Source organism: Equus caballus, chromosome 25, assembly GCF_041296265.1.
Source record: "Equus caballus isolate H_3958 breed thoroughbred chromosome 25, TB-T2T, whole genome shotgun sequence".
Lineage (NCBI taxonomy): Eukaryota > Metazoa > Chordata > Mammalia > Perissodactyla > Equidae > Equus > Equus caballus.
The window spans coordinates 26,195,285-26,205,147 of record NC_091708.1 but is presented as its reverse complement, the minus strand read 5'-3'; the positions used below and the strand labels follow the sequence as shown (position 1 = coordinate 26,205,147).

General features: G+C 43.7%; 1 protein-coding gene across 1 annotated transcript; it reads left to right on the top strand.

The window, feature by feature from the left end:
• The first annotated feature begins 5,285 nt into the window (after window positions 1–5,285).
• On the top strand, window positions 5,286–9,437 carry LOC111770574 (major allergen Equ c 1-like). The gene is made up of 7 exons (XM_023628675.2): window positions 5,286–5,507; window positions 5,868–6,004; window positions 6,730–6,803; window positions 7,470–7,580; window positions 7,939–8,040; window positions 8,218–8,263; window positions 9,221–9,437. Exons 1-6 carry the CDS (start codon window positions 5,412–5,414, stop codon window positions 8,259–8,261), a joined length of 564 nt encoding a protein of 187 aa, XP_023484443.1. The 5' UTR covers window positions 5,286–5,411; the 3' UTR covers window positions 8,262–8,263; window positions 9,221–9,437.
• The last annotated feature ends 426 nt before the right edge of the window (window positions 9,438–9,863 follow it).

Genomic DNA, 9,863 nt, shown 5'->3' with positions numbered 1-9,863 from the left:
CTTCCCAAGCTGGGTGGTGTCACCATCACTGGAATAAATTGGTCCTAAATGATGTCCTACTGAGAGAGTCCTAGATGGCCTTCTGGGTAAACCGGGGCCACATGGAAGTACTTGCTGAATTTTAGTGAGTGGATCTGGAGACAGCAATCACGGAGATTCTTGGTTTTCTTACCTACAGGGAACTCTCATGTTGTGGTAGAAATTTCCAACTAGAAAAGAGGTAAAGGTTGCTTCCATCACTGCCCCTATCCCATGTGGGAAGAGAACTCTGGACCTCTTTTGAGGAGACCACCTATTTCTGGATATTAGGATGGTGTGCCAGACACAGAGACGTATTGCTCAGATTCCGCCTCCAAGAAAGGACTCATGGCCAGCTGTGAGGAATGTGTTTAGCTGGCAGCCTCTGCTGTTAATTCCTTCAGATTTGCCTCAAATCTTGAGCTGAGGTACAGATCTTCTAGGGGTGGCCGCAGCCAACAACTGAGCGAGACTGCGGTGAAAGGGCCCATCCATTTCTGTCTAACACGGGCCTCCTCTACCACGCTCCAGACCTCCCCGCTGGGCTGAGGGAGACTTTGTCAGATCTACGTCGTGGTCTGGCGACTCCTCTTTCCTAATCCTGCTTCCTGCCATTTTCCTTTCTCAAGTGCTACTCCCCAGTGAACTTTTTTCGCTCCTAAATCTGTCTTGGCATCTGCTCTCCGGAGGGCCCAGCTGACACAGATAGGATGTTGTTAGTTCCAAGGAACCTGGGGAGTCGATATTTTAGAACTGGATTTGAGCCAGTACCAGCAATATGCACACTCATCCTGGATGCTGGGGACCAAGGTGTACTTCCACTCTGGCACATGAACCAAACAAACTTGTATTTCTTGATCTTCTTGGCACTGACTATGCCTTGATATTCTATAACACAGTTTGAATGTTCCCACTGGCTTTCTCAGTGTGTGATTTTTCCAATTAATCAAGTGTGACAAGACAAAGTCACTAAGTCCATTTCCAGGCAGGCAGTTAGTTTCAATCAAGTTGCCTGGTTTAAAGAGACTGTGATCTGGTCATATGTGAACTCCATAAGTCCCTTCCCATACCCTGTCATGATTTAGGCCAGGCCTTTCTCAGCTACCTGGCAGACTGTCACTCGTCTCTTGGGTCACTTATAAAATGCCCTATATTTGGTATTGGGTGAGGAAGTGTTAATGTGGTTGTTGACCAGGTACTTAACTTGAAGTCATGAAGGAAAGGGCATAGTTTTGATTTTGGTATGGAAGCATCTCCTACTTCCTTATTAGAAGAGCTACACTCCCCAGGTCATCCATCCGTCCACTCCTCCCTCAAATATTTGTTGACTCAGACAGTTGTTACTTGTCCTTTGCTTGATCAGATTCTTGCAGCTACACCCATAGGGCCACATTTTGGGGAAATCTACATGCAGCTTCGTCAGTAGCAACTACCAGGCAGACAACTCTGAGGGTCTAAAGCACTACTTGTCCCTGTTCCATCTGTCCTTCGTGTCAGAAACATCAAGCCTCAACCTACATAGTGAAGTCGATAAGAGTAGGGGCTCTGGGATCAAAGAGTCTTGGGTCCAAATATGGGTTCTCCCACTTAGTGGCTGGGTGATCTTGGTAAGTTTAAACTTCCCTGAGCCTTAGTTCATACCTCTGTAAAACAGGATAATGGATTAAAAGAAATAATATTTGTAAAGCACTTGTTTAATACCCACTGAGTTCGGACTCTATTTCTGAGATCAAAATATTATTTTTGTCTACCTGTTTCCTGGACTGATGACATTTGTACTATTGCAAAATGCATCTCCCTTATAACTGTTTGCCTTGGTAAGTGGATTCTGGCACAATCTCTTACTTGAACAAACATGGCTTTCAATAAGACCTTCTTTCTTTGACTGTCAGATTATTTCTAAGTTTGTTGAAGGCTTAAGGGCCTTATATGTAAAAGTAGCTGATGCAACTTGACTGTATTCTAGCAGTTTGGATTCAGGTGTCAATGCTACATTGAAATGTGGGAAGATGATTGAATATTAGGTCTGTATTGTAGAAAGATTGGTAGATATTTGTGGCCTGGACAGCTCAGTTCTGGAAAGACTGGCTACTCTTAACAAGAATCAGGACCATACTCAGTTGGTTCCACAAAAGAGAAGGTCCAAAGGCTGGTTCTTCAGGGTGGCACCGGAGTACGGGATGTGCACTCGTTCCAAATGCGCCTGTTGTTCTGACAGACTGGCTCATCAGAAGTGCTGTTTGTCCCCTTACAGAAAGGAGGGAGTCCGTTCTCTTGGGGCCCATAGGCTGGAAGAACAACCCAACTCTCACCCTTTCTCCACAAAACCTTTACTTCCCAGAAGACCCTCTCTTTCCCTCTCCACTGGACCAGAGACTATTACAACTCGTGTTCTGTAGGGGAAGCTCTGCTCGTCTGGAGGGAAAAAATCCTGGCTCCACACCTGGAATTGGGTGGTCAGGCTATAACGGAATCAAATCACGTTTCATTTTTTCTCCTCTTATTCCTCTTCTTCATTATTATTGGCTTCTCTGTTTTCCTATATAATTTTTTTTTTTTTACTTTCTACCTTATAATTAGATTGTTTTCAAATCATCCTCACACTAGCTAGGAGTTTCTTGAGGACACAGCCCCTGTCTTTCTTATTTATTCAGCCCTCATAGTGCCTGGTAAAGGCCTAGTATAGAGTAGGCATTTAATAATGGTAGCTGAATTCGGTTGAATCATTTTTCAAAAATCCTTCAGTAGCATCATCGCCTAAAGCAACATAATACACCACAGGAAAAATTGCTCTACAGTCAAATGCTGTACTTGGATATCTTGCATTATACAATAGACATTTTCCCCATCGATGGGTGGCCAAGTGAACATTCGTACATTGAATCCTTATTCCACGTGCTTACACCGTCATCTGGGACATAAGATCAGTGGTTACTTTTTGTTTTGTTTTATTTTTGTGTCATCTTTCCACATCTCTACCTCTTCCCATCCTCCCCAATATAAAGGTGGATAATTCATTCGCCTGTGATATTTATCAATCATCTACAAGTTGTCAGAGTGTTTTCAGATCATTAATCCACAGCTCCTACCACAAACGTTTAATGCAGTACAAGAGTCTTATTCGTGGGAATTCTATTGTAAAGCTAAGCATCACTCCTGATTGATTTAGTGTTCTTTCAGCTTTTATTTTTGCCTGGGTTTTCTTTCATCAAGTCCTTGGCTGGACTGCATCACACGTCTTGGGTATTTTTGCAGCCTTGACCTTACTGTCTCAGTGTTTACAGGCTGTCCTGGCGATGTTCATGCTGACCACCAAAAATGTGGAAGATTTGAAATGGAAGTGAATAATCAGAGTGGGGAATGGTCAACTCAGATATTAGTAGATAAGATCATCCAAAACATAGGAATCTGATCATAGACTTCGGTTCCATGCTCTCTTTCTACTCCTGTGACCCAATAATATATACTAGGAGGTCACTACCCAAGAGTAATATTTCTATTTACAATGGGATTTTCTATAAGGTTCCTTCTATTAACAAGAATCCCTAGTGCTTTTAAGAGAGGCTTTAGTGTATGATCTTTCCAAAGGCGATCCTACATATCAGGTGCTATAGTAGGTACAGGGGTGAACAAGAAAGACATCTCCACCAGAAGCAGAGAGTTACAATATTGTGCTATGATCTAAGAGTGCAGAGTTAGCCGTGGTGGTAGGATGGGCTAGAGATGGTGTGTGCAGTAGTGGTGGCTGACTCTCTCCTCAGCATCATAGCCAGGAAGAGTAGGGTTCATTTCGAAAACCTGGTTTCTCATAGGCTGCCATCTATTCTCAGAAAGAATCAAATAGAGGGAATAAAGTACAGTCTTTGCCACCATTTATCAAGCTCAGTTTCTCCTTCTCAGGGGCAGGAAATCTTACAGCCAGCCCATGATGGCTAAAGTTATATAGGCCTCAAAATACCAGGGATTAGATGCTACTTGAGAATGAACCAGCAATGATCACCCAGGGGCTGGGATGACTTTTTAGAGTAGGCCACAGATATAATGCCACAGTTCCTATGTTCTGCCCAGCTCCTCCTGTGACACTACCTTCTTTCTGCTGTGGGGAGTGCAGGAGGGGGCATTAGCACAAGGCAGAAATAAGCCATAGCTTTAAACATAGGAGCATAGGAGCCTAATTTATAGGATTCCTCTCACCTGGAATCCTCTTCCCACAAGCTCTCCATATCTCCATACCCTCCCTGACATTCATGACCTTCCCCAACTCCCACCTTCTCCAGACATAATTCTCTGATCCCACCAGCCCAGTGTGTGCCAGACACCATGCTGAGGGTTCTACGCACATCATCCCATTGAATCCCTACAGCAATCTATAGGCGGATCTTCCCCCATTAAGAGGAAGTGAAGACTCAGAGTCGCTAAATCGGTCCTCATGGCTTCAAAATGGCGGAGATGGGAATGAAGCCCAGGTCTACATGACTCCAAAGCCTGTGTTCTTAAGTACTTTCTACATGACGCCACCTCCCTAGCATGAGCCCCTTTCTGACCTACAGTGGTCTGGTCTTGGTCCCACTCAGTTGGGTTATTTCATACGCTTGTAGAATTAAGTTTTTATTGAGTATATGAAACATTTCTCTGCCTTCATTGAAAGTTGCTTGAAGGAAGGGATGACATCTTGTACTTCTCCATTCCTCTTATGGGGCCTATGGTATAGTGAGGTGCCCATAGTGATTGAACAGTTGTTCATTCATTGTGGGGGAAGTAAAGGCTGCAGGGATTGAGTTCTGAGAATACGGAAAAGGAGTTAAAATGTACTGGATATCAGGCATCACACTTTAAAGACAACATTTTAGTCAACACTATTTCAGTCAATTCTATTTTAATGCTTTGTGATAGGTACTATTATCTTTGGTAGAGACAGTTTCTTTGTTTCTGAGGCTAGTAAAAGTGGAGTAACTCACCTAATTCTGTACATGATGTGAGCGTTGGGACATAGATTCCCCACACATTCCATTTCCCTGTTATACTCCATTCTTGCCACACATCATTGGCTTTCTGATTCCAAGCTAGGTCCACAGTTAAATCTGCTTCCAAAAGGCAGCCCTTTACAGCATCCACTATTTTTATTGAGTATGTGTTTTCAGAAATTGAAAGTCACTAAGTAGATCTAAAAGATATGGGACTGCCAAGTTTCAAAAGGGCAGGAACAATCCTTGGCCTCACACCAGGGAATGACGGACCACTTCATGGAGTGGGAGGAGGAAAGATGGTGCCCCGGGGACAAATATCTGGACCCAGAATGGATATAAAGAGAGAGGAGCTGGGGAGTGGAGTCACCATCAGGGAAAGACTCACTCCCGGTGACTATAGAGGAGTCAGTGCTGTCCCCGGCCAGGATGAAGCTGCTGTTGCTGTGTCTGGGGCTGATTCTTGTCTGTGCCCAACAGGAAGAGAACAGTGATGTTGCGATAAGAAACTTCGATATTTCAAAGGTAGAGTTGGTAGAGCAGAGTGACTTCTGACTGTGGGGGGCGGTTCGGAGGATTCTGAAGCAAGGTGGCCCTGCCAGAGGCAGGAGTTGGTCGACATATTAGACAAAAGGAGTGGCTGCAGACCTTGAACTAAGAGCAATTGTACCATGTTAAAGAATGACAACACTTGGGGACCTCCATTCTCCCTGGAGGGTCAGTGGAAAGAGCCCTAGATGTGGTGTCAACTGACCTTAGTTCTAATTCCATCTTTACATCACCATTATAAGACCTGGCCCACAGCACTGAGTTCAAGAAGACAAGTGTTCATGTGGTATCCACTCCCCTCTTTTCTTATCCAATCATTTTATTTATTTATTGCAGATTTCAGGAGAGTGGTATTCCATTTTCTTAGCTTCAGATGTTAAGGAAAAGATAGAAGAAAACGGTAGCATGAGGGTATTTGTGGACCTCATCCGTGCCTTGGACAACTCTTCTCTGTATGCTGAATATCAGACAAAGTAAGTGTGGCCTTTTTAACTTGGGAAAGGAAAAACAGAAGCCTCAGTATGGTCTTGGACCTCTACACACACACACACGTACACCTACCTTCTGGGCCTGTATCCAAAATGAGAGCCCCTCATCTGGCACTGATCTAGGGCTTGATGAACCTGGGGCTTTTCTAGATTCAGAGATAAGGGTTGCTGGAAAGAATAAATTTAAATGAAAGTGGAGGAGGTAAGGGATAGAGGGGTTTCAGAATCATCAATAGTGTGGCCAAATAGCACAGATTAAGAGCATAGGATGTGTAATCAACAGCCTATCTAGCTCTTGAATCTCTCTTACTAGTTGTGTGACCAAGAAAACTCATCTCTTTCCACCCCCAATTTTCCCTTGGGTAAAAGAGGATGACAATGATTCTCTCTCATGGCTTTTTATGAGGACCAAGTGAGGTAATGTTTATTTATCTGAGAGGCTGGCACATGGTGAGCACTCAGCCAGTTATCAAGACAAGTAGCTGTAATAACAGTAATAGTGGGACGTAATGGTAGAGTAACAGGGATAGGAGTAGTTGACTCATTCTCAAAGTATCAAATAAAGTGAAATAATGGAAATAGAAGCTCTTTGAAAATTGCACAGCAAAATGTTAAACAGTTAAGTGGAATAAGAAACTCAAGTTATGGGTAGAGTGTGAGGGACCCGCCACATCAGTGTCTCCTGGGCATCAGTTCACTGTGTTTTGCAGGGTAAATGGAGAGTGTACTGAATTTTCTGTGGTTGCTGACAAAACAGAAGAGGATGGTGTATATAGTGTTAAGTGTAAGTATACAAAAGAAGTCTTCCCAAATTCTACTTTCAGCTGCAACTAAACTCCAATATCTTCAAGATCTTGCTCAATTATTGATCAGTGCTTATTTAGGCAACGTAGTGGAGGTCCTCTAATAGCTAGTATCCTGAATTTGGGAGATCCTTGTGCATAAAAGCAGATGCCTCGCACATAATACCATCAGATAAAGAAGGTAATTTGGTCATATGTACCTCTTGCAACAAAAGAAAATTGGCAAAAAAAAAAGAGAATAAATTGGCAGAACAGTTTCTCATTCTCTGCCCACTTTCTAATGACACCTGGTGACCATTGCCACAGCACACTGCTCAGGATGTCGCACTCGGTATATAATGCCAAAGGGGCTTACAGAGAGGACAGAGACACACAGTTGGCAGAGATGGCCAAGAGAGGCAGGGAACATGATGGAGGATGAGTTACCACTGCACCTGAATTTTCCTACCATAGTATTCGACCTGCCAGCATCCCTTAGATGTCACCTGATGAAGCCCAGGAGATGCAAATGAAAGACATTAGCTATCACTTGCTATCTCTTCCAGGATATGCACGTGAATTTGGTTAGTGGGAGAGAATAAGTAAAGGGTTTTACTTGCTTCCTATGGACCAAAGAAGGTCTGAGCTGTGTTCTTTTTCCTCCACAGATGATGGATACAATGTACTTCGCATAAGTGAATTTGGCAATAATGAACATATGATTCTTTATCTTGTGAATTTTGACAAGGACAGACCATTCCAACTGTTGGAGTTCTATGGTAGAGTATTTCCATGCTAGCATTCATCCTAGGGTGGGGAAAAACGGGGAGGAAGGAAGGCTGGAGACAAAGTGGTCCTCCCAATCTTATCCTGGAATGTCTCTCCTCCTCTGAGGACAGATACTCACCTTTGGTAACCCCTCAGGCTCAGTGATGGGAAGATGACGAAATCTCTCATCATGCCGGAAGGATATTCTAAAGATGTCAAATTCAAGACAGGTTACATCCCATCCCCAAGACTCTGCCTAAGCACCCAATCAGTGCCATCCATCCTCCCATCCATCTGGAGCCCCACGCCCCTCATGAGCCTCAGTGACAAATATACAGGACACAGTAGTTACCGTCACTCTTCCTACAGCCCGAGAACCAGATGTGAGTCCAGAAATCAAGGAAGAGTTTGTGAAAATTGTCCAAAAACAAGGAATTGTTAAGGAAAACATAATTGACCTGACTCAAACCGGTAAGTTCAGCTATCTCTGGTTTTCTCTTCCTAAATTCCCATGTTACTGAAAGGAGAAATCCCAGAGAAGGTGATACCTCCAATCAATCCCCTTTGTCCTAATCTTGAGAATCATTTGGTTTCTCTCTGGGAAATAAACTGCAATTGGTTTGAATGTGCTCTGCTCTACCTCTACAGATCGCTGTTTCCAGCTCCGAGGGAACGGAGTGGGCCAGGCTTAGAGGTGGGTGATCTCTGGTGGTGAGGGGGTGGCCCAGGGATCAGTGTCCTCCAAAAGCATTAGGGGTTTATGTCTAAAGATTACAATAAAAATAACTTGGTAAGGCAGCTTGTGGAGAGAGCTTGAAATTTGGAGTTGGAGGACCCGGGTTCAGGACCCACTCCTACCATGAGCTTCTGAGCAAATGATCTAAGCAATTAAAAGGGAAACAATGATGTCTACATAGTGATTTCCTGTGTGGATAATATTGCTGGTGAAAAGGGCTCAGTGACTGATAATGTGCTCAAAATCATTAAGCCTTAAAGTTTTAAATGAGAAAAGAGTAATAGGGTGTGAGTATGACACAAATACATTCTGTGTTTGTGGTCCGTCTTCCAAGCCCAGAAGGCCATCTCACCCTCCAATTTATGGTAAAAATGGCTTCCTTTGATCTCTGTACAGCCTTAACTTCTAATCTGAGAATAAAGCTGTCTCACCTTCCAGTTGTCTTCTGATCTGGAAAATGGACTCTGAGTTTCCTCATCTGTTTCCTGCCTCAGATTTACTGTGGGGCTTCATTCAGACAATGTATGTGGAAGTCTTAGCCACTATAGCTTGCACAAAGTCAGCACTTCATCAAAGGTAGCTATGGCTTTAGACATTATTTTTCAATTTATCAAAAATTCTTCAAAACTTCTAATGGTGAAGGTGGCAGAAATGAGCCCAGGTTCCTTCATCGCTTCCATTCTGGGTTTCATAGCCTTAGTTGAGGGAAGGTTAAGATGGAAGCAGCAATAGAAGAAAAACGTCACTTACTCAGTGTCCTCCCTCCCACTGTTCTGGCAAATAACGTAGATTACAATGCAGGTTGATATCTGTGTCTTCACCATTTTTCTCTCTAATAGAAGTTCTCTTTGTCTTCTATTCAATCCATAAGTGCTTAATAAATTTCTGTGTTTTCTTTCTCATTGGCTTATGTAGCTGAGTGAGAGTGAATACTTCCTCACCTGGGCTCCAGAATCTTCGCTCCGTGATCCCCATGACATCTTGTGACAAGTTCTGTCACCTGATTTCCATCACTATCGCACACCAAGAATCAAAGGTTTTTCCCAAATTCCCACTCTCTCTGCCATGCCCAGAACTTGACCATGCTGAGACCTCCCTCCACCTGATCAATAAATGATTAGCCTTGCAGTCATGTGACTTGTCTTTGTGTGTGTGAGAGATGTGGGGCCGACAGCAAGCAAATGAGGGGGCTTCCTTGGCCCTGTACCCATAACCCTCCTCTAGCTTCTCAGAATCTTCCCTGAGTTTCAGGATTCTCCCTCCTCTGCAGTAATTCTCTGTCCCTGTGAGGGCTGCTTGCCCTTTGATTTGCCTATTTCTTAGTGAGCTGCTGAGACAAACTATAAGACTTGTCCTATAATTTGGCCCATCCTACAATTCTCTTTTTCTATGAGTTACTGAGAGACAGATCCCGCTGAGGCTGATACCACCTGGACGTGTTTCAGAGCGTGCCTCCACATCCCAGCTTCTCTGTGTCATCCATCCTATGAGATGGCCAGTGTCCTTTTGTACTCTTGGGAAACCTCCTTCAACCACTGCTGTTACCTACTGTGAACAT